Source organism: Mytilus galloprovincialis, chromosome 9 (genome assembly GCF_965363235.1).
Source record: "Mytilus galloprovincialis chromosome 9, xbMytGall1.hap1.1, whole genome shotgun sequence".
NCBI classification, from domain to species: domain Eukaryota; kingdom Metazoa; phylum Mollusca; class Bivalvia; order Mytilida; family Mytilidae; genus Mytilus; species Mytilus galloprovincialis.
In genome coordinates, this window is record NC_134846.1 from 54,059,269 (window position 1) to 54,084,674 (window position 25,406).

General features: G+C 31.4%; 1 protein-coding gene across 3 annotated transcripts in view; it reads right to left on the bottom strand.

Moving 5' to 3' along the window:
• Positions 1–5,453: 5,453 nt before the first annotated feature.
• LOC143045304 (uncharacterized) overlaps positions 5,454–25,406 on the bottom strand; it is a 63,050-nt gene continuing 43,097 nt past the window's right edge. For 2 of the 3 annotated variants that reach the window (XR_012968930.1, XR_012968929.1), the window contains exons 2-8: positions 20,261–20,403; positions 14,654–15,072; positions 13,545–13,713; positions 12,973–13,181; positions 9,737–9,764; positions 8,966–9,016; positions 5,454–8,048 (exon numbers count right to left, since the gene is read on the bottom strand). Coding sequence is in view for 1 of the 3 variants with exons in the window: in XM_076217737.1 (XP_076073852.1) it covers positions 12,946–13,181; positions 13,545–13,713; positions 14,654–15,072; positions 20,261–20,351 (915 nt within the window). In the remaining 2 variants the exon portion in view is untranslated. Of the gene's footprint in view, positions 8,049–8,965; positions 9,017–9,736; positions 9,765–12,688; positions 13,182–13,544; positions 13,714–14,653; positions 15,073–20,260; positions 20,404–25,406 lie in introns of those variants that run through there. The other variant, XM_076217737.1, reaches the window with a different exon arrangement.

A 25,406-nucleotide genomic window follows, 5' to 3' on the forward strand; every position in this document is an offset into this window, starting at 1 on the left:
AAAATAGAATACTCATTTATTTTTATTTAGGCTTTTCTTTTTCTATTTTGTTTTAATTTAACACACCATTATTCTCTATTCTTTATATTTTCTATTTTTTTGTTTCTCTGTTTTATAATATTTCAGTCCAATTTTTTGAAGATTTGGCCCATTATTCTCTATTCTGATAATGTAAGACATTCTCTCTTCTTTAGGTCTTTTTATAGATTGTTTCCAGGTGGTGTGAACGGTCTACAATACCCCTGATGACTTAAAGAGCACAATACATTCCGCAATTATGTTTTTGTAATATTGTCACTACATGTATTTATATTCTTGTCTTTCATTTTTGCTTCTACACTTTGTCTACATGGTTTCTTTATGCTATTTTATTAGTTTTCGTCGACATAGTTTTCTGTTTTTATAGTGATTAAGATTATGAGACACTTTTGAGTGCTGTATCCTAATTTTGACATTTTTACCTGTTATGTCTTTTTTTTGCTCAATCGTGCACATTGTCAACATACTGAAATTCTATGTGACTGTCATAAAAGTGAGAAATGTTGCTGCTATAAATCTTGGTTTAATCCACCATTTTCTACAAAAAGAAATGCCTGTATCAGGAATATGACACTAGTGGGTAAACGTTTCCATCTGTTTGATGTGTTTTACCTTTTAATTTTTCCATTTGATAAAGGACTGTTTTTCTTGATATTCGGCATTTTTTTTGTTGAGTTTATTTTGAAAACATTTATATGACATTTATCATATTTCCCCCCTGAATACTTACCTTATCTTCTTTGTTACATATGGAACATAATATTCCATGTATTATTCGCTGATGGAAGTTTAAACATATCAAATGCCCGTGCTGTCAAAAGTGAATACATCTGACGAGTTTTTTGTAAAGATTTTAAGTCTTTTCTGTGTTCCATCTGTCGTATCGACCCTGTAACAGCTCTGTTTATGTTATATTCATAATTGGCATCCTCCTTTTTTATGTTTTTATTTAATAGAATATTGACGTTTCTACCATCTTCATATTTTAGTTGTATTGTTTTATTTTTATCAATTTAATATTTGAATTTAACAATATTATTTTCTTATTAAGGACAAAAAAGAATATTATTTAAAATTCTTAGTTTTATATATCATCTTATCTTTCTTACAATTTATTTTGTATACACCAATTATGCTTATCCAGTTATGACTGTGCATTTAAAAAAATGAATTACATTGAGACTTATTCAATATGAAATAAAACATTGTTCACCGAGAAATGATATATACTCAGAACGTAATGGAGAAATTGGTTTCGTGTATATAATCACGTCCATCCGTATTTCATTTTTCGTTTTGAGAGGTGAAAAAAAACCTACTAAAGAACAAACCGAAAGTACAATACACTTCCTTCGGTCATGTTTATATAATGATATTTCAACACTAAATTAAATGGACGCAGATATACATGAATTCAAAACACAACAAAATATGGGTTATATCATGTGCTTCGGAAAAATAAACACTTCTTGTTTCAAAATTAAAGTGGCACAAACATTTCTCGACAAACACTGGAAGGAATATCATTAACGACTACAGGAGAACAAAGTAGCAGCGAATGATAAATTGTAATTTTGGTATCCATACAGTGAGTAAATGAAGATTCCTTTCTCCTTCTAACGAACAAAACAAACCCAACCCACATACATCATGATTGTCCTTAATTTTTCCTTAAGTAAGTGTGGCCAAGTTAAAGTATATGTAGGTTTAGTGTCAATATATTATTTACTTCTTGATCGATGTATATAATTTGATTAAAACATCAAAACGATATTGTATGATGCTATGGCTGCATACAATGGTTTCTAGTAACATATTTAATTTAATAAAAGCATGTAGCAACTCTGTAAATAGAGTTAACAGGTGTTTGTGTTTCAATTTTAATCAAAAAAAATTGTGCATCTCTGTCTTTCAAATGTTTGAGCTTGAGAACGTTCATGACGAAGATTAGTCCAGTAACACACTTTAGACGCACGAGTTTTATGGGATGATTTTCATTCATTAACACACTGAGTCGTTATCACTGCTGTTAGTGTCATCAACTCAGACTTCAGAGCTTTGTAAAATAAACCTCCCCGTTAAAGGATAACATATAACGAAGAAAACAAATGTTCTAACCCCCTTCGACAAAGTTGACATTGAAGCTATTAAAGCAACAGTTCCAAATTGTAGAGTTGGAATCACCCCTTCGTAATTCTACGGACGCCATCACGAGTTGATTGACCGTTATGGAAAACCCGCCTAACAGGCGATAGCGGAAATGTTCCTAATGTCGTAACTACCATCCCGTCCCCTTTACACGAATTTATCCTACCAAATTATTACCAGGTACAAACTTACATTAGCAAAACGACCACTGCCATATGTTTTAATGTGAAAAACAGAAAGACAAAAGACGATTTGAAACGAAAATCAATATAGGTGAGTCCAATACATGTATATCTAAATATATTTTATACCAGGGCAGTTTTCAAAAATGGTTCACAAGCCCAACTTAAGAACACCGTACACATCCTATGTGTGTTTATTTCTTACTAACTGAACAAAATGTAAACGCCATAAAAATTTCGTGTGCCCAAAGCGCATCTATAGATTTGCTTTTGTCAAAAACGCTCTGACTCAAACATTCGAAGGTCATTGATGTAGAAAAAGGTAAAAATGTTAGGAGCCATTTGTATAAGGGGGATGTAAAAGGAAAAGCATAATTTGGCTAACTCAAAGTTCAAAAATAAGAGGCGAAAGATAACAAAAGGTCATTGAAAAATAATAACCCTCGAAAAACGAAGAAAAGACAAACAGTAGACAAAATATAACATAGAAAACCAAAAAACAGGGTTGATCTCAGGTGTTTCGGACGGGTAAGCAGTTCCTGGTCCATGTTGTGGCAACCTTCATTTTCTAATAATAATACCCACCCGAGTATGTCTTTTTCTGGAAGGTCACATTTGAGAAAAAGGGGATGGAGTTGTTGTTACAACAATCGGAAAATAACTGATGTCATTTGGGAAATAGATCTTAATTGTCAAACCAATTAGTGACAACGTTCGTAAAATCAAGCGAAGTGGTGAATTTAATTCTTGGTTTAATAGCTTCCTTTTGGCCAGAATCTCTTTACCAGAGAAAACACGATAGGAAATACAAGCCCTGAAATATCGTATCAACTGGAAGATACACACTTCGTATGCATCCGCTGCAGTAATGTTGCTACATTGAAATGGAAAGTTCACAATCAGATAGCTGAAATCATCTCTGATAATTTTGTTTTCAACCGACTCTCATTATCAATTGCTAGATGTAGGTCAAATACTGAGCAAATTTAAATGTATCTGCTGTATTCATTAACTTGAATTAAATAGGATAGATGCATTCAACATAGTCAACAAATTTGAATCATCTATATAGCGAACAGTGAACCTAAAGGATACTGCTAATTTTTCTTTATTCGTCCTAAGAACTTCCTGTATGTAGCCAGCCTCATGTGAACATTTATACAGTTGGTTCCCTGGGAATGTGATAAAACAGTTGACAGACTTTAATAATTCAATGTATAATAATGCGATCGTACTGTATTACATGTACACTACGAAATTACAATACCACAAACAATATTCTTTAAACGGATAGATATTTGAATGAATTTTAAATTATTAGTTCTTTTTAACTTTTTTCAGTTTTTTCTTTAATCGCTTTTCTTATAAAAGATAATATGTACACCAAATCAAATACGTTTAATATCACTAATTACAATACACGCAAGTGTTTATAGTAACTGCACATTTCATATTTCATGAAAAAGGGTCATACGGTTTAACGATTATTTAATTTATTTGAGTTATCTGAAAAGTCAGAAGTTGGTAGATTTATTTGCACTACAATATGTAAATTTTCTGAGTCATTTATAAATTCCTCAATGATATGTCATCAATGATACTCCATGAGTAAAATGGAATGTAAGTCTTTCACTTAGTAATTTCACCAATTAAGACTTAGCAGTTCCCACTCATATAAAACTCTCACAAATTTTCACCAAAGTCATCATCGGCATAAACTGTTAGTATTTTGATATTGGAATGATCCCTCTATTTAAGAGAACGCACTTTTATGTTCACAACGTAAACGTATCTTGAATATAGAGTCCTCTACGTATACAATGTACACGTACTAATATAAATGGCTGTACAAAACCTCATTTGCATTACATTTCCAAGTTGAATTATTGGTGGCAGATGATATGTTCAGGGGTAAAGCACAGTATCTTTGTTTATCTTGTTCTGCTTATTTCATATTGATGATCGCTATAACCGTTAATTGGAATCCATACTTTAATATTTCTTTCGCGCTCGTCTTGTTGATAACGGTCATTACTGTTTCAATTCGTTTCCCTAACTGTTGCTGTATCAGTACACTAGTTTGGTTGCCGGAAGGCTGCAAAAAACAAAAATAACCGCGTAATTCGATAATTTGTCTAGTTCAATCAAAAAGTGTTCAGTTAACTGGTGTTTACAACATTTTGAGCGCTTTTGTGTTCCATATTTAGCCGTCACAATATCTCTGCTGATCTTCTAGAACTTATATATATTCCACCGGTTCTATTGTTTTCATTACTGCTCTGTCTTCTTACTTGACATTTATTTGCTCTTATCTTGAAAGTGTACTCAAGTTATCACACTCGATATAAGATGACATTTATTTTTCAGGCCATTCACAAATGTCCGCTCCCTTGTCACAAAGTAATTCAGATATTTTCCTATGATCGTTTAATGTTGCTATATGTAAAGGTGTTTGTTCATCACAGTTAGCTTGATTAATATCGCAACCATTCTCTAATAATAGTTTTACTGTTTCGTAATGCCCTTTTTTACATGCTGCACAAAGAGGTGTCCACCCTTCGAAATTTAGCATGTTAACAAAAGATCCAGCATTGATGAGTTTTTGAACAATTGTATGGTAACCACCTTCAGATGCTACTAATAGAGCCGTTTCAGCATTGACATTAACCTTATTAACATCTGCATGTTTTTCTATTAGTTTTTCAACAATATCCGAGTGTCCACCAAAACATGCTAAATGCAGTGGTGTGTTTCTCATACTATTAATGCAGTTAAAATTAACATTTTCTTCTAGAATAAGCATAACTATTTCGGTGTGTCCATTTTTGCATGCGTTATGCAGAGGATAATTTCCTTTCGCATCAGCTGTGTTTATACTTGCTCCTTTATGTAATATAAGTGTAAAAATAGAATTATATCCACCACAGCAGGCAAGGTGCATAGCAGTCTCTCTACTCGCGTTAGCTATATTTATATCAGCTCCCTCGTTAAGTAACAGGATAACGGTGTCTATATGTCCTTGACTACATGCAGCTATCAAAGGGGTACAACCGGAAGTATTGCACTGATTAACATTCGCTCCGTTCTCTAACAACAGTTTCACTATTTCTTTATGACCGGATGAGGCGGCCGCATATAAAGCACTCCATCCATAACGTGTTACTTCATTAGCATTAGTTTCATTGGTCAGTAGTGTTTTAACAATTGAATAGTATCCTTCTTTGCATGCCATGTAAAATGGCGATTCTTTATTCTTATTGAGAGGATTGATTTCAACTTCATTTTTTACTAACATGTAGACTATCTGTTCATACTGCCCGGCGCATGCAATATGCAAAGGAGTATCCCCATTCCAGTTACTTTTATTAATATCAGCCCCCCTTTCTACTAGAAATTTTGATATTTCAAAATGTCCCTTACGACAAGCACCAAACAATGCAGTTTCGCCCGAATGTGAAGCAACGTTTAAAACTGCTCCGTTTTCTACTAAAATTAACACAACTTGTAATTGTTTTGCGATGGATGCCTCGTACAAAGGTGTAAATCCACAACCGTAAGTTGCATTTATATTTGCGCCTTCACATATTAATAAATCCACCAATTTCTCACTATAACGTGTACTTTTAACTGCAGCATGAAGAGGTGTCTGACCGTCACCTTTTGGATAGTTTATCTCCGATTTATTTTCTATCAGCAACTTTGCTATTTCATAATCTCCTATATTACAAGCAGCGTGCAAAGGTGTATAGTCATTTTCAGAATCATTAACTTTGGCCCCGTTTTCTAACAGCAACTTCACAATATTCTTGTATCCTCTCTGACAAGATACGTACAACGGCGTTATGTTGTTTCCTTTTCCTGCATTAACATAATTAATCTTTGCACCATGTTCGATGAGTAGCCGCGCAATACTCGTATATCCTCTCAGACATGACGCAAATAATGGCGACCCTTCATTCTCAAATGTTTTATTCACCGATGCTCTCTTATTGACAAGGGTTCTAACTATAGATTCAAATCCACCACAACACGCAGCAAACAAAGGAGTATTACCAGACTTAGTGCTTTTATTCACATTTGCGCCATGCGACACTAGCATTGTGACTATACTTTCGTCTCCACCGTTACATGACGCAAACAAAGGGGATGCTCCTGATTTTAAAGTTTTGTTTATATTCGCTCCTTTTTTAATTAATAATTCGATTACATTTTCAAGACCTCTACAACAAGCTACATATAAGGGTGTTTCCCCGCATTTATCTGGTTGATTTAAGTGGGCGCCATTTTCAATCAACAAAACAACGGTAGAATAATGTCCAGAGCCACATGCAGCTGTCATTGGAGACAAACGTGTATCTTTAATATTAATTTCGGCTCCATCGGAAATAAAAAACTTAACTATTTCATCATAACCGTTTGAGCATGCTATGATGAAAGCATTGTTACTGTTTTCATCTTTTTTATTTATCATTAGCTTTAATGATGATTCCTCACTTAAAGTTTTTAAAATATTTAAAAATTGTTCCCTGCAAACTTTGTACTTCATTTGTTCGATATTTAAAGCCTTATGAAGTCCATGATGCATATCTTTTTTAAATCTTTGAACATATTCCATTTCATATTGACTTTCAACTACAACGGTATTCCTGATGCGACATGGATATAAGGTGTTAAAAGATTGTAATTGAGTTCGCTCACATAAGACTTCAATATTTGCGTACTTTATGACAGTTGAAGTCATCTTTTTACCGAAATAGCAACATAGAAAGTCGAACATTTTATCATGTATAACTTTATACATTTTACCTATTTTGATGAAGTAAGTGCCTACACAAAAGTCTAGTTTTTTCCTGATTAGATACAACGGCGTGCTGCGATCAATGTTAAAATTTTCAAAAACATTCTGAAGTTTCGTTCTTTCATTTTCATTTGTTTCATTGAATAATGATTCATTTATAGTACCATTATAAATTACAAACATAAACAGTAGACAGTACTTATGAGGATCAACGACTTTTAACTCATCCCATTCTGAACTAAAAATATTAAATGGCTCATTCAAGAACTCATGAACGGTAAATTGTTCGTACTTTGAGAATAAAAAACACAGTAAAGGGGAAAAGGTGTCACTTCCCAGAATTTCTTCTAATTTCTCACAGTATTCAGTCTTCAAATATTTCCCAGCTATGGCTAATTTTTCTTTCAGAGAAAGTTTATATTTAGTTGAAAGATCAAAGCTACAAGATAGAAATGTCCCTAAAGATCGTTGTACCTTTTCTTCATTATATATATCTAAGCGACATGATGCTATTATTTTAATGTTGTTTTTTCCTAGCATCATCTTTAATTTATTTTTATTATTAATCCAATTCTCAATATCAACGTCGCTCACTGCGTATTTCCCACAGATGTCATCAATGACGAAAATAAGAAACTCAAATTCTTTGTAATGACTAATTATTTCGTATGGACTATGACATGGTATTACAGTCCATCCTTCTATTAGGCAAATTTGTAAAGCAATATGGTGTATTATTGCTGATTTTCCCATGCCCGATGCTCCGATCACAATAGCAAAATGTTCCTTTTCTAAATATTTGATTAAATCGTTAATGATAGCAGTTTCAACGAACTTTCTATCATGTTCTTGCCACGTATTCACTTCAAGCTGGTGTGCATCTGGAGTAAAAAAAATTTTTGTTAGTGTCTTTGATAATTCTTATTGATATAACTTTAATATATAATAATTCTGTATCAAAGGAAACGAGGTATTTGTACAACTGCTTATAAAGTTCTATGTTCAAAGGCCGATATATCGATGTTCTGCCAAAGAGGTTAGTAACTTTTACTTGAATGCTAGTATGATATATGTGTCACTTTGACCAGATGGAGACAAATCAAACTATTCCTCGTTCATCTTTAAGGATGCCACAATGATATGAATGTTTCATATAGAAATTTGACGCAACTGAATATATATTTATATATTTACAAAAGATTCATACCAAGTAAACTCATTATTAAAATTTTCAGATGCGCATTTCGTCTACAAAAGACTCATCAGTGACGCTCGTATCGAAACAGCTAAAAAAAATAAAACAGCCAAATAAGCTATAAAGCTGAAGAGCATTGAGAATCATTTCCTAAAAGTCTTGCTAAATCAACTAAGGTTATCCTTTCCTGAGTTAGAAACGCCTTAGTATATCAAAAAGTTGAAGGGGACATTCAAACTATAAGTAGAAAATAAACAGCCGTGACTAAAAAAGAAAAAAAAAAAAAAAACCAGGCAAACAACAGTACACAAAATATAATAAAGAAAAATAACGGCTGCCGAAAACTAACTCCATCAAAGACTGGGAGTTATCTCAGGTGCTCCGTAAGGGTGAGCAGTTCATGTTCCACATGCGATAAATTATATTCTATGTAGTAAATACACGCAATAAAGAATAAAATAACCAACAGTTTGATGTGTTTTAACTAATTATGTAATTTAAGATTAATTTTATTCTATATATTACTAGGTCGAACCCGTGTCTTATTCGAAAAAGATAATCAACTTTGTATAATAAGTAACGATTTTTATTACGTAAACCTACCATAGCACATACGGTTTGGAATGTAAGTTTTGTTCTTTACTTCGGTTATATCTGGAATGTAAATAATTACATAAATAAGACTTTGTTATCTACTCATTTTCATGACTTTTAATATTTGAATTCACTTGAAAAATTTGTATATATTATTATTGACGTTCATACATGTCTTAATCTCGAAAGTGATTCCTACAAACTTTCATCTGTTCACTTGGCAGTCTTCCGTTATTTATACAAAATGGAAAAACAAACACGATAAACAAAAATGGGGAAAAAAGAATCATTTAATTATTATAATAACAATTTTATAAGACGACATTGGAATTACGAATTGTATAACAGCTTTTCATTTGTTTTCCCATCCATTGCTGTAATGAGAAACACGTGTTGTCATGAATGTTGAATTTTATTTGGAATGTCTCGCAACAGTTGTCTACAAATCAAAATTACTATTATAACACAGATGTAAGGTAGACAAAGTTATTAATACATTAAGTGTATAATCTGCTTTGATTTGATATGAATACCAATGAGACACTTTTCTGCTAAATTGTTAACTGTTTCTGGTCATCGTACGACCGTCAGAAATGTAAATACCCTAGTTATGTTCATTCTGATTTATAAATTTATTGATATTTTTTTACTTAATGAATGCAAGCTACTTAGCTTTTTAACAAATTAAATCGTTTCATAATACAAATCAGTATCGCTTTATTCATAAGTTTTATTCAGCGTTCTATTTCAATTGAGGAGACAAACGATATAAATACGAACCTGTATTAATACTACAATCTGATAATCTCTGGAAAAAATACAATGAACATACATATACTGTAGATAAAGTGTTCATTATTTACTATCAATTCCAAGTTTATTATTAACGACGATCACATATTATATAGAGATTATAGTATTATATGTCTGTTCACAGTATACAGAAAAACGCAAAAGAAAATAATTGAAATTGATGAAAAAAATAAAAAAGAATAACGGATTTTGAAAAAAGGGAGAGGGCTAGAATAATCATCCTGTCCCCAATTACTTTTGGATACCTTTCCTTAAATTCTCCAGTCATAAATTTCGATTAACAAAATTCATTCTACAACAGTTAATATACCTTCAACCACGCTATGAATGACATGATTTCTAGTATTATACCTATTTATTAAAAGTTTAACTCCTTCTATCTGACTGCTGTCGATACTTTTATTTTTAGCATTTCACAAGTCATGTCTTCTTTGACTGTCCATGACTTTTTAACACCAAAATCCTGGGATGTGTTTAAGTTGATTTTAGTCTCTGATGCATGATCTTTTTTAACTAAATAATTGTTTGTTGAGTACGCTCAAATCTTATTTCGTGTTAATTTGAACTGTTTATTCAATTTGGATTTTTGTTATGAACTGCTTACTATTTTTATATACCTCATCTTACTATTTTTTATATTTTTAGCTGTGATAAGTGTTTGGCATTGCGATAAATTTTGACTTCTGGTTTCGTACTATGAACAATAGAATTATTCATTTTGTAATATATATTTCCGTACTACATTTTATACCTTACCTCAAAATTATCATCATTAACCTATGAACCTTATTTTCTCTGGTTGTATTTTGTCTAAAGCTATGGTTGTCTTTCTGATATTGTTTGACATCGAACTCACTTGTTTTCTTGAATTTGTATTTACATTGTGTCATAGATATTTTTTTTTGTTTAGTTTATGTTCACTTTATTTTTTTAATGTCTTTAAATGAGTTAAGCCATTTCAATCTATATTATATACTTTGTACATCAATGTTGTGATGTTGCACTATTGTTTCAGGCTGGGTGAAAGTTGGCCAATCAGAAAGCTTAAACCCGCTGGGTTTTTTGCCACTGACAGGAATCTGATTATCAGCGATTGTCGATAGTTGATGTTGTTCATTAGTGTTTCTCGTTTTTTTGTCAAGTGTAGACCGTTGGTTTTCTTGTTTGAACTGTTTTACATTAGTCATTTTTGGGCTCTTTATAGCTTAGGGTTTGATGTGAGCCAAAGGGTTGTTAAAGGCCGTACTTTGACCTATAATGATTTACTCTTACAGATTGTGACTTAAATTGAGAGTTGTCTTCTTTGATAAGTTCTAGATTAAAATAATAACATGTTTTTAGAACAAATAGACAAAAAAACGTTATGGACCACTTTGATTCGAATTAATATCGATATTTATGTTCACCAAGGACAACAGGTACAAACACAGAGCACAAGCAACTTGCAGGCTGATTTGTTATTAATGTCAACAATTTCCGACAGAAAGTCTTAAATTTTAGCTCTCAAATTTACAGGAATCACAATTTATCACCAGAAAAGATATTTTCTTTCACTTTCAATGATTTTCTAACACCATTTGTTTATCATCATGATGAGATTTAGCAGATGCAAACTGTCTGAAAAATAAACTGTTTTGTTACGTTCTCATTTTTGTTTGTGTTAAATTTGTACGTTTTCCTAAGCTGTTAGAAGTGCTAGATATAGCTGATTGTGGTAAGCGTTTTTACTTTACATTAACCAAAACTTTAAAAGAAAGGATTTTTGGGTGAATAAATAATAATTAATGAATTTTATGTTTATGCCAGATGTTATTCTAATGACACCAAATGAATTGCAAAAATATGTAATAATTTAGGTGAAGATAACAACTAAACCCAGCTTTTTAAAGTTTTTACTGAGTTAACACAAGTTGTCAATGATCAGACTAAAAAATATTCAACCACTTGCCCTTATCAAGTTTGGCCAAATGTATGAGATAATACAACTAGTAGATAAAAATATCTTAAAGGTATGTTTGACTTTTTATACAAGAGAAACTAGTATCTATAAACTTGCATTTACTTATTGTGCTCTGATTAAATAACATACTATTTATGGACCTAAACATTGTTATTTTTATACTGTTATGTTGCCAAATATATGAGATAGTAACACAAGTCTATTGATTGCAAATGTCTTCATTAAAACCTCTTTTTTAAACTTAACAAGCTATGTTTCACTTTTTATACCAGAAGAACTGGTATCTACAAACATTCATTTACTTATTGTGCACTGATTTATATTTCATTCATTTTCTCACATTGTTTGCATCGACAAGCTAAAACAAATGTAAATATCCAGTTTTAGCGGTTAAGCTAGTGAAATAGGATTTTCATTGGCGTAAATCTTTTGAAGACAACCACATTCTTTATGTACCTATCACGAGGTGATTGGTATGGTAATCAGTGGTTACAGTGTGCTTTTGTCTGTCCTTTTGTTATTCGTTAATTGTTTTCTCCTAAAGCAAATTTAAATTGTTTAAAATTGTGTTACATGTATGTTATGCATTTTTATTTTAGATGACTATACGGTATTGAGTATGCTCAACGTTGGACTTAAATGGAGAGGAGATAATTGGTCGTCATATCATATAGCTTTACCTGTTATATTTTTGTATTCAAAATGACAAGTTTTCCAAACATTTGATACTTGGTTTGTTAAAGAAGTGGCGAAAAATACAAGAGGGAAATTCAAACTCGCAGATAAAAAATAAACTGACAAGGCAATGGCTAAAAAAGAAAAAGAAAAAGACAAACAAACAAAAAATAGTTCACAAGACACAACCCGTCGTGTGGCTAATGTTATTACTAACCGGTAATTTTTTTTTTTTTAATTTTCTTTCCAGTTCAGGAATAACTACATTACATTTACAAATGTAGCTAGCTTATTATTCTGTTTAGAATCAATCATTTAAACTGTTTAGCAATGCAACTCTATTTTTTCATTGCATTTTGAAAAATAAAATGATTTGGAAAGATATTTTATAATTTTCGTTGTTGTGTTGAGCTAAAATGTCACAATTTTACGTGTTTTGCAAAGAAATGATTGGTTTATCTATTGGTGTTGACCATTACATGCTTTTGTAAACGAATTTGCTTGGGTTGTCTAATGTTCATTTAGAACCCCAACATAATCCCTAAAGAAAAGAGAAATTAAAACATACAGTTCCTATTTCGTTTAACCATTTTCCTGTATTAGTTTTAAACTCCTCAAATTTTGTCTCTATCTTGATGAGTTGTTTCTGCAGCTGGTGAAAATTTGAATCTGTTTCTATGGTGTCTTCTTGAGTACATTTAGTCAAGGCTTGTGTAGCGGTTTGAATTTCGCCAACTAGTTCCGCACCAAGCATGGATATATTAATAAAATTCATACCTTGACAATTTAAGAAATAAAATGAAAAGACTTAAAACAAAACAATAATAATTAAAATAATTATGAAGTTTCAGAATTTTTAACAATATTGTTTTTTCTTTTTTCTTTGTTATGGTCTAAGTTGTCGTCCCTATTACATTTTCAACAACTTTATCACATTTAAAAAATCCATAATCAATGAATTTTACATACAAAGTATTTTATGATACTTATATAGAAAAAGCTTTTAGGAAAACTCACACATCGACATACATATTGTAACCGTTAACTGAGCTTTACATTTTATAAATATAAAATATATACAAGCATGTCAAATATTTAGAATTATCACCACTAGTCTTCCAATTTTTAATTGTCTCTTACCGTCTGTTTTCCATTTGTGTATGTCACCTAAAATTCTGTTTTCTTCCGTGGCATTGACACCCATCTTTTTGATAAAGCTTTCCAAAAGCTGGAAGGATGCCGCAAATTTTGTGGGAGTCCATTGCAAAAAATTACAATGAGCCCAACAGTTCCTAACTGAAGTACGAACCTGAAATTGTATCAAATACATAAAAATTTCTATTGAGTGGTTTATTATCGTTTGGAATGTAGAATATCTTATGTTTTTACTGTCATACATATTTATCGATAATAAAGATATGGATGTCAAGTTTTTATGTAGACAACAAGAGTAGGGACAACACACGATACGATAATTTTGTTTTTATCGACCGGTTTTCATAAAATATCAATAAAATAAACAAATTCATCAAAGTTTAGTTTAAACATATTTATTTATAGTGGACAGTTTTGCAACTTATATTAATCCCTTTTCACTTTGCGGGTACGAGTGCTGCCTTGTAGCGGCATTAGCCTGCTCTTTTTCGAAATCAACAACAGTGTCTTTAACGTGCAAGAGATATGGCTATATCTTAACACGGATCAGCCATTTATCATTCCCTTCCGACTGACTATCATCGTTTCCTCAAGACCATACTTGCAAATGGTGTCAAGGGAGAGATACTATAATAGAAATTTTGTATTTGCGCCAGTCTTCAAAGACTCATCAGTGTATAATTTTTTTAAGTTAAAACTATTCATATTGATTCACTTCATCTGTTTTTTTCTTTTTTTTCATAATAATAGCCGAAAAGTAGGTAAAAATTGATGAAAAATGGGAAAATCATCAGGACCATAGCAAAAAAAAAAAAAAAAAAAAATAAGTGCACCACAATATGATTTTTACTTCACCAATAATTTCTTTACAATCATATAAACCCAAAAATCAGGTTAAGAAAACAAGTTTAATTCTAGAATTTTTTTACCCCTCAGATGTGTACATGTTTAACTGAAAATACATAATTTGTAGAAATGCCCATCCGCTGCAGTTGCAGCAGTATTTCATTTTACTACTGATTTTTTTACTAGGCAAAATGCTAACATTTTCTTGATATGTTCTTTTACCTTTGCTTTTATTAGAAAAATATTACCTCATTTGCATCTTCCTGTACGACCAATGGAAACTGATCAATATTAATAATAATCGCAAGTAATGCTGACGAATCGCATGTGGAATCGAATGCTATGTACTGGGCCATATGCGTTGGTAGGAAAAGCTTCGATAAGTCAAAAGGATTTTTAACACAACGGTCGTATTTCCACGTTTGTCCACCATAAAGAGTTTTGTTGTTGTTGATTGCTTCGTAGTTCAGTTTCGTTTTTGTTGGTAGATATGTTCTAAGATAGTTGTGAGACGTTTGTGTATTGATGTGATCAGATGCAACTAATGAAGTATACATCTTGGTTACAATTCGACAGACAAATATTCTTAAAGCTGGAGTCAAGACGTTGTGAAGACCAAGTCCTATAACTACCCATCTCTTAACATCGTCATCAAGGTCTAGGGTACCTTTTAATATAGATTGTTTATTTTAGAAAAGAAGTAAGAAAAACTAGATAATAGGAAAAAATGTTCTTTCGATATCAATATTTCCCATTTTATAATTTCAAAATATAAGGGTCCTACTGGTATTTTAGTTTTGTTTTGCCTAATTCACGTATTCTGTAATTTAGCCTTTCGATTGTAAACTGCAAATGATAATGCAATGCTTAATTTATTTCATTAAAAGTGATCTTTCACAAAATAAAAGTAAAGTTTTTGTTAATGTCACTTATGCACTGTGTCTAAACCACACTGGCAAAATTTGTTCGGACTCGATGGTATCTAACATCCGGCACAATGACGGAACATCAATAGACAGAAGAAAGATAGGTTTCTCCTTATTTTCTTATTTTTTTTATGATATCGAAGAATATATATACATATACAACTATTTTCTATTGTGATATGCAATATTTTCTACAACCGTTCTATATTAATGGAGAAATAAGTAAAATTGCACGTCAAAATGACAAATTGAGTGAACCTTGCCTCGAAATTGTTTAATTTCTCGTTAAATTGTTCACATTGTACGGAAAGAAAGGTACGGGAAGATAGATGCTGACTCGGAGATTGCAAAACTTGTCATTATGAACATCTCAATACTTGTATTTCTGTGTATGGAACGAAAGAAATGGGCCATGTCAAATTAAAGTACACCGGTTTTGTCATTGTTGTTTACTACACAATCACCCGGTTTCGTCTATATATATCACCCGGTTTTTTCAATTTGTTTAAAACCAACAATTTATGAAAAGCAACGTTAAAACGGATCTGATCATAGTCTCTCGAAAAAATTTGAATATATATTTATTGTAAAGTAAACTTGGCTTGTTTAAAGTTATTTTAAACGGACACTTTTGGACATAGGTAATTATAGTAATACAGATTTTCCTAATGAAAGGCGTATCCATTATTTCACTGATCTTCAAACTAATTTTAAATGAATATGAATACTCAATAGCAAACACTGATATCTAATTATTTTATAACATTATGGTATTTTTTTATATAGGTTTTGAGATACATCACAATATGTGACCCCCCCTTTTTTTTTTTTACAAAAAACCTAAATAACGCTTAATAAACAAAATTTTAAACATCACCAAATAGTATGCAGAAGTTAAGATTTATAGTACTAAGAAGTAAACACACTCCTTACTTACAAAGACCTGTAACTCAAAAAGATTTAATTTGATTTTCACGAAAAGGTTTACAGATCGTTTGACCATTATAAGAAATAACTTTGTAAAGTTTCATGAAAATTAGATAAGCTGTTCTCAAGTTACGGTGCGACATGTTTACGCTGGACAGAAGGATAGACGGATAGATAGACGGACAGACGGACAGAATGACTGATACTGGATTGAGGAACGGACGGATGGAAGGAAGGACAGACGGACGGCCGAATGTATATAAACGTGTAAAAACGCAAATAAATGAAAAAAAACTCTTAATTAAAAAGGTCAATAAGTTTTATAACGATATCGGCCAATTCGATTTATTTGTATATCTTGACTTCCTAAATCATTTTTGCTATATGACTTTCATATGTTTGAAAATAATATATAGACATTGATAAAAAGAACTTCAAATTCGTCATTTAAGGGCAATGCAATAACTCCTTTAAGAACTTATGTGAGAATTTTATAGTAAATGGACAAATGGTAGAGCTCAACATTTTGAAGATAATCATCTGGCCCTTTCGAATTTTCTACGTCTACGGCTGTTTTTAAATAATTGACATCATGCACTTGCATGTCCCCCTATGTTTATTTCTAGCCATGACGGCCATCTTGGTTGACAAGCGGGGTCACAGTAAACTTTTTAGAACTAGATACCCTAATTATAATAAAAAAGACATATGATTTTAGATAAGGTTTGTTAAATGCAGCCTTGTAATTTTAGATATGAAAATTTATGTAAAAAATTGTATTAAAAGATAATGAACGACGGTCGACCGGTGTCAACAGATGAAAAAAAAATACTTTAACAACCAAAAATTCCAAACAAAATTACACCGTTAAAACAAATAAGACATATTATTCATACTTAGGTGTACTTAGGTGTACGCACTGAAATGTCACAAATGCTAACATGATCGCAACTCAATTTATTTTAAAGGTCTGTAAAAGTTAAAAAAAAAAATGGTCACAGAAACTTAACCGATTGTTTATGGAACCATTTAAGTCGAGGTCTAATGAATCCAGCCAGACGGACATGAACATATTCTAATCATTAAAACCAACAAAACAAAACCCTTAACATTTACCAATTAATGAAGGAAATTAGTTTACGGTCACTTGAATCGTCATGTGGCCAAAGGAAAAATAATATAGAAATGAGGTCAAGGGCAAGAACAATGGACATATGGCAAATAGGAAAAAAATTCGTTAGATCTGTGTTCCATACTTGTATATGTTGCAGTCAAACCTTCTAACTTTTGTCATATGCAGCTTCATACGAATAGTTCGAAACGCTATGAATTCGAATCACTTGGTCTCGCTTGTTTAATAATATCAATGAGAATGTTAATAATAAACATAATCAAACTCACATAATCCGATTTCACGGGTGTCCCTGTTTTCTTATTTCTTACAATATTTAAATTCGGTATACACTTTATAAGATAAGTGGCGAATCTAGAAGACGCATAGGTTGCACGCCCCCGACCCCACCTTTGATTGCCAAAACTATATTGATTCATTTATTAAACGATTTTTTAAAGCAAATAGTAGTGGAAAGATTGTTTCACTCGCTACGCTCGGCGGTATGTGAAGGTTGTTCGAATTACGTCCACTTTGAAATAAACTGAATCCGGTGTCAAAATATATTGACCAACGTCAGTGTACGATCATCATAACACAATGGCGACAGTACAGACCCGTTTTTTTATAGTTAGGTTAACCATGGAAGTAATAATTAAGTATTACTTCCATGGGTTAAAAAATATTTATTATAAAATTGAATTTTGTCGATGACCTGAGACTATAATACTAATTTATACATAGTAGTATAGTTACTATATAGTTATCAAAGGTACCAGGATTATAATTTATAGTACGCCAGACGCGCGTTTCGTCTACATAAGACTCATCAGTGACGCTCATATCAAAATATTTGTAAAGCCAAACAAGTACAAAGTTGAAGAGCATTTAGGATCCAAAATTCCAAAAAGTTGTGCCAAATACATCTAAGGCAATCTATGCCTGGGATAAGAAAATCCTTAGTTTTTCGAAAAATTTAAAGTTTTGTAAACAGGAAATTTATAAAAATGACCACATTATTGATATTCATGTCAACACCGAAGTGTTGACTACTGGGCTGGTGATACCCTCGGGGACGAAACGTCCACCAGCAGTGGCATCGACCCAGTGGTGAAAATAGTTATCAAAGGTACCAGGATTATAATTTATAGTACGCCAGACGCGCGTTTCGTCTACATAAGACTCATCAGTGACGCTCATATCAAAATATTTGTAAAGCCAAACAAGTACAAAGTTGAAGAGCATTGAGGATCCAAAATTCCCAAAAGTTGTGCCAAATACATCTAAGGTTATATACAATTAATGATAAAAAAAATTAATGCATGGTAGTTGTAATCCTTTTCTTCCTATAAACATTCATTTTCTATGTCGATTATACATGCATATACATTTGTCTTATTATCAACGTCCATACTTAAGATGATTTATTTTTAACGATCATAGAAAAGATTACCTACGTATAATGATTAGATTACTTATGATGGTGCCCATTCTATTGTGCGAGAAAATCACATATCAATTGTGTGTTTCGATTTTCAAGTTTAAACATATTTTCCATATTTCATATAGAAAACGCATATTTGAGAGCTTTAACATCAATTTGCGTTATAACCTTCATTTCTATCTATTTTGCTGTTAAAAAAAATTAAATGCAAAGTAAAATTAAAATTATTTGTGTTCTATAAGAGTAGGAATTCAAGTGTTTGCTTATTATCTATTTGAATTTGAGACTGATCATATAAATAATAAGCCGTTGACCTGTGAAAGAACTTGTTTTCCAACGACCCACAAAACTCCTTTTTAATACTGAAGTTAAATTATCAATTATAATGTAATGCGATTATGATTTTTTTTTATTTGACCTAACCGGGTTATGCATTGTAAAATCTATGACAAAACAGGGTGGTAAACATTGTGAAAAACCGGCCAGTTCCATTTTGACATGACCCATTTCTTTCGTTCCATACTCAGAAATACAAGTATTGAGATGTTTATTATGACAAGTTTTGAAATCTCCGTGTCAGTATCTATCTTCCCGTACTTTTCTTTCCGTACAATGTGAACAATTTAAAGAGAAATTAAACAATTTCGAAGCAAGGTTCACTCAATTCGTCATTTGACGTGCATTTTTACTATTTCTCCGTTAATATAGAACGGTTGTAGAAAATATTGCATACCACAATAGAAAATAGTTGTATATGTATATATATTCTTTGATATCATAAAAAAAGAAAATAAGGTGAAGGTTATCTTTCTTCTGTCTATTGATGTTCCGTCATTGTGCCGGATGTTAGATACCATCGAGTCCGAAAATATTTTGCCGGTGTGGTTTAGACACAGTGATATGGACCGATTCTATATATACATATTCAAAGTTTGTTGAGATATTATACTTGTTTTTAATATGAGGCAGGCATTATCCGTAAATGGGGACGAAGTCTGTATGAATTATTTTTTTATAACTTAAATATTTGTTAAAAAAAAGAAACGGAAATACCGTAACGTTTCCGATTTTGGTTCTGTTGTTAGGGATTTTAGTTGTGACGTTATTTAAATTATGACGTCATATGCAATGTTAACAAAGAAACGCTATCATCAGGTAACGTTTTTTCATATCAAGGAATTATTAAAAATGAAATTGGTATTGCGCGTTCCTTCCTATTTTATACTAGACTGATAAATATATATTTTACTCAAAATTTCATACAAACGAGACCGGAAAAAGGAAGTACATTGTACATTTCTGCGCAGGTCCGGGATTTCAAAACACGACAAAAAAAAATTTGAACGATTTTGAGTTCATTAGTACAATGAAAAATTCGGGAAATTTTCCTGAATTTTTTTTTTTATTGAATTTTCTACTGTTATTGGGGACTTCGTCCCCATATTACCTGTGCTACTGGATACTGATGCCTGGATCTGTCCTTGTAGGTCTTGTGGCAATCTTGATTGCAGTGATGAAATGATGCTATGTAGTGCCATCTCTGTTGATCTCAGCTTCTATGCTTTTGATTAGATTTCTTTTTTACTTGAACTATAAATGTAATAGAATGACATTTCTCTTTTTAGTAAACAGTTAAACAAAATTAACACGTATGATACTAATTGTTTGACAAAAAAATGATTTTTTATAGTACAGTCTCCGCTTATTTAGGGAAAGTCTATCATAATCTGTACTGATGATACTGAAAATTCTACGCTTTCTTTGTTACTGTTACTCATTAAACAATCTACATTGTATTCTTAGTAGACATGATACATAAATGTTTCTCTAATTCTTGCGCGATTTATTCCTTTCCTGACCTGATAATTTTTATTCAATCAACGTGTGCTTCGTTTGGTCTCAGTTCTTCATTGGTCAAAATTCATTGACGATGTTAAATTTGTTGGTTTTCCTTTATATTTCATATCGTGACGTCATGAAAAAAGGCGGCAATGCCTTATGACGTTACATAAAAAAAAAACACATATTCTTGCAGATCAATCGAAAAAAAATATTTGAGTTTGTCTGCATCGGTGAAAAATTATTAAGAAACAGATTCCACCTTCAAATTTCGTCTTGAATGGATAAATATTATATTTACATTTGACAGTCGAGAGTTTACAGTTGAGACATTTAGATAAGGGTAGTCTCAAAAGCATTAATATAATCATTGACTACTCTCCACACCAATAACTGTTTTGTTATTGCTTCCAATAAATATATAAGTACATATGAGCGAAGTATTTCCATCTTCTAACATGATAATTTGTTGATTAATTAGATGGGCAAAAACTTTGGATAACACATGTTACATCAAAAAGTAAAATCATAAAAATACTGAACTCCGAGGTAAACTCAAAAACGTTAAGTCTCTAATCAAATGGCAAAAATCATAATACTCAAACACAACAAATTGCATGTTCTTTATATGAATAGGTTGTTTTGTACTAGTAAGGTAGGTAAACTGATTGGGTGATTGGTCGAAATTTAGCAGACTATCATAATACTCGTGGAATTCCGCATTCATTACTCGTTTGATTAGATGGGTGCGTTTGTTAGATTGAATAATTTATTGATTGATCGAAAAATTAATAATGTTTAAGTTTTTTTAATAGACACATGTTCCATAATGATTGTTTGATTCATTAATTGCTAATATGACTTTAATTGACAAATATTTAACGAACGTTATGGAAAATGTTTAATGCCCTTGTTCAATTTAAAAGCCAGGCCGCAAACTAATGCCTCGATTAAAAAAAAGGTTTGGGTTCCAAGCGAAAAAAGAAAGTAGGACGTCAATATCCTACATGAACACGTTTTCAGGCTAGTACAAGATGTTTACTAATATATTCCATAACAAATATAACCATAATGATGGTGGACAAAGTCATTTTATAAAAATATTGTACAAGATGTCCACATAGTATTTTTTAGGCAAGATTCTTTTGGAACACTCCTTCATGCCTTTTAAAAATTTATGTTATTGTTTATTCCGATCCTATTGTTCTTTATAGTTTGCCCTAGTTTGGTTCTTTTTCTGGTACATGAAAGCTTTTGAAGAAATTGTCTGTTGACAACTTAATACTCCTTGAACGACAATGGAGTATGTGTATTCATCTTGGTTATTAATTGCACAACGGTACGGAAAGGGTAGGGTATAAGAATCCTCAATTTATTTAAAAAAGAAAATATGCAAGACATTGGACACAATTACTGTGAAGTAATCAATTTGATCAAAGGAATGTTGAGTACTATTTGTCAGATTAGGATTAAGGCAGACTATTGGATATTCAGATAATGTCTGGTTTAAAAGAATTTATATTTTAAATCTTTATTAAGCTACATGGATTTTATGAGATTTAATAAGGTCAAAGGGCGAACATTGTCAATATTGAAGTATTATTTCCATTCATTCAAGCTTATTTCAGATCAGTAATATTATGCAATTTGGTGTTTTACTAAAACCGTTACTCAATAATAAATTCCACCTCTCAAATTTGTGTTTGAATTTAAATTTCAAATTGCCATCTTTTTTATTATTAAATTTTAGTACGAGAAAACTGAACTGAGATTAGATTGTAGGACCAACAATTATGATAAACAAATATACAATTATATGCATTTGTTCTATAGTACAACTTTTACGTTCACATGTTCCCAATAAACAGATATTCAACATAAACGTTTTCACTAGTCTAGATTTGTAATTCGTCCACAACTCAATCAAATAATAATTTATGTGCACATTAAAACTTGTTTATTACTTCACCTTAGTTTATATATATACCCTGGGAGTTTGTAACGACTTGCAGAATGCCCTTCCTTTATTGTAAAACCAATTTAAACGTGCTAACAATCACATACAATCCATGACGTAAAATTTAAGTCATCAAATAAAATATGAAATGGCAAATTAATAACCATATATGTCAGTACTAACATTGTAGAATTCGGTAAAATAATACCACGAGGTTTACTTTGTAAATATACGCAATACCGACAGGAAATATATCGACAAAAATATAAAATTATTCGAAAACTTTAGCCGTAAGTTTTTGTTATTGTTGCATTTTTCAATTAAAAGAATTAACCGAAACAACTAAATAAAAATCTCCAAAATATTTCAATTAAAAGAAGCTACTGCTGATAGTTTATTAATTGTCTTACCTGTAAATCTGCACGTGCACCAATAGCAATACACATAACTACCGTAACACCTGTCGATATAATACACATGCTCCTTCTACTGGTATTAAAACTGATTTCTAACAAGATCAATTCTAACAGTGATGTACGAGTATTTATACTGAAGTAGGCTATTCTAATACATTAATCTTTAAGGTCATTTCATTTATCTTATTGGTATAAATACGACAGAGGATGATTTGCCCATATTCGTAAATATGTAACCATTCTTTTGTTAACTCACTAATAACTTTATTATTGCGTGACGCTGGTTTTTTAGGTTATGGCAAAATGAACTCTATTTGATAAAAAAAATATTTAGAATGTATCCACTCTAGCAGGTAATGTTGTCGCTTGTTAAAGGTGATTTAATGAAAGTAAACACGAAAAATAGTATTTATGTAAACTAAATAAGCTTGCTTCAATTCAGATTATGAATGAAATTTTATTTGTTTACTATGCTCGCTTCATAACATATGCGTAAATTAAATTTGGCATAATAATTCATTTAATTCGCATTACATGTTTCCATTGGGGTCTAACAAGTCATGTTGAAAGAAGATAAATCCATCAACTGTACTATTATTGTTAGAAAATATTTTTGTCTCTTCACTATTTCCCTAATATAGTATAAATAATATAGAGAGATCGACAAGGCCACCCATTAACATGTCATCGGATAACTAAAATAAACATTACTGCTACTTTTTCTCAACCTTGTCCGAATTTTATTAGAAATTCAATGACCGTTTATACACATTTTATTTATTTACAGATATCAAAGGTTAATTTTAGTAAAAGTATCAAAGGTATAAACAAATTATTTATTATACAATGCAGAAGTAGTAAAGGGTCGCAATTAATACCATGTCAAATTATTAAACCCGTGGTCATTAATTGAAATGAATAAAAAAACAAAGCACAAAAACGAGATTCGGTGGCAAATGCAAATTAACCAACAACCATTAAACATATTATACTTTGAGAAGCAAATGTACGGTTTTCATCGATAGGGATGCCTGTTTTACAGATCAGCTTTAATGTTATTGCACACAATAAATTTCTCCTTGTCCAACACAATACCGATAGCATCTTAACAGAGAGAGATAAAAAATAAAATATAAATGAATATTAAAAAAAAACGAAAATAAAATCGGGAAGAAGAATGAGTAATGCCCTACAATTAACTTCAGATCAGTGCATTATTTCATAACTTATTCAGAAGAGTATACTACACGTTAAACAATAAGTAATCACTCTTTTAATATAAGCTAAAATAAAAATCGGAGATCTTCACCGACCTTGCAAGAGGTATTTCAAAAATTCAAAAGTTTTGTAAACAGTTTATTTATGAATATGACCATATCAATGATAATTCATGTCACCAGTAGTCTCGTTACACCAGAGTTATCGTTCTTACTGCGAACTATAACGTCTGGTTGCGATTGTTGAAGTTGATGTAAATATTCAATTATTCATGAGCCTCTTGTTGGATTCCCAACAAATTTTTCTTATTACGGGATTGGATGATATTATTATAAACACACCCATCTTTATTTATATCAACATGGCGGAAGACCTCTTTAACCATGCCTTAAACGCTGCATTAAGAAAAAGAAATATAACGTATAATCTTAAAACATTACAAAAAGAATGCATACAATCAGTTTTAGAACATAAAGATGTTTTTGGTATGTTGCCAACTGGCTACGGCAAAAGCCTTATTTACACTGTCCTACCGGATTTATTTTTTATACACCAGCAGCTTTCAATTGTCAGCAATATCACACCTGTACTTGAGCGTGATACTTCTATTATAATTGTAATTTCACCTCTCGTTAGTTTAATGAAGGACCAAGAAATCGCTTTCAACACTATGGGTATCGACTGTGCCTATCTTGGTGACATGGACGATAAAGGTAAATACATGTATGCCCTCCTTCCCCAAACTCGCCCCCCCTAAAAAAAACCCACACCAACCAATAAATAAATCTTTGTTTACAGCAGAGACATATATACAGTATATATGTCTCTGTTTACAGTAAGCTATACAAATTAAATTATTCACTTATGGTATCTTACTTGGGTCAATCACAAAAGCAGTACAAAGTGTTAAAGTACATGAATACAAGTCTTTTGTTATAAACAACATTAAAAATACAATGTGCATGCAAGCAGTATAAGATAAACATTATAGATTTCATAATCTATCTCTGTTTGACTTGAGGTTACAGCAATATTAGAAGAAATTATATTTAGATAAACAAAAATATGTTGCTGCTTTTATGTATGTTCATTAACGATTCTATTCTAAAAGAATTGCAGGACTGAAAGTAAAAGATTGTTTCATATCATTCATATTTTGCAAA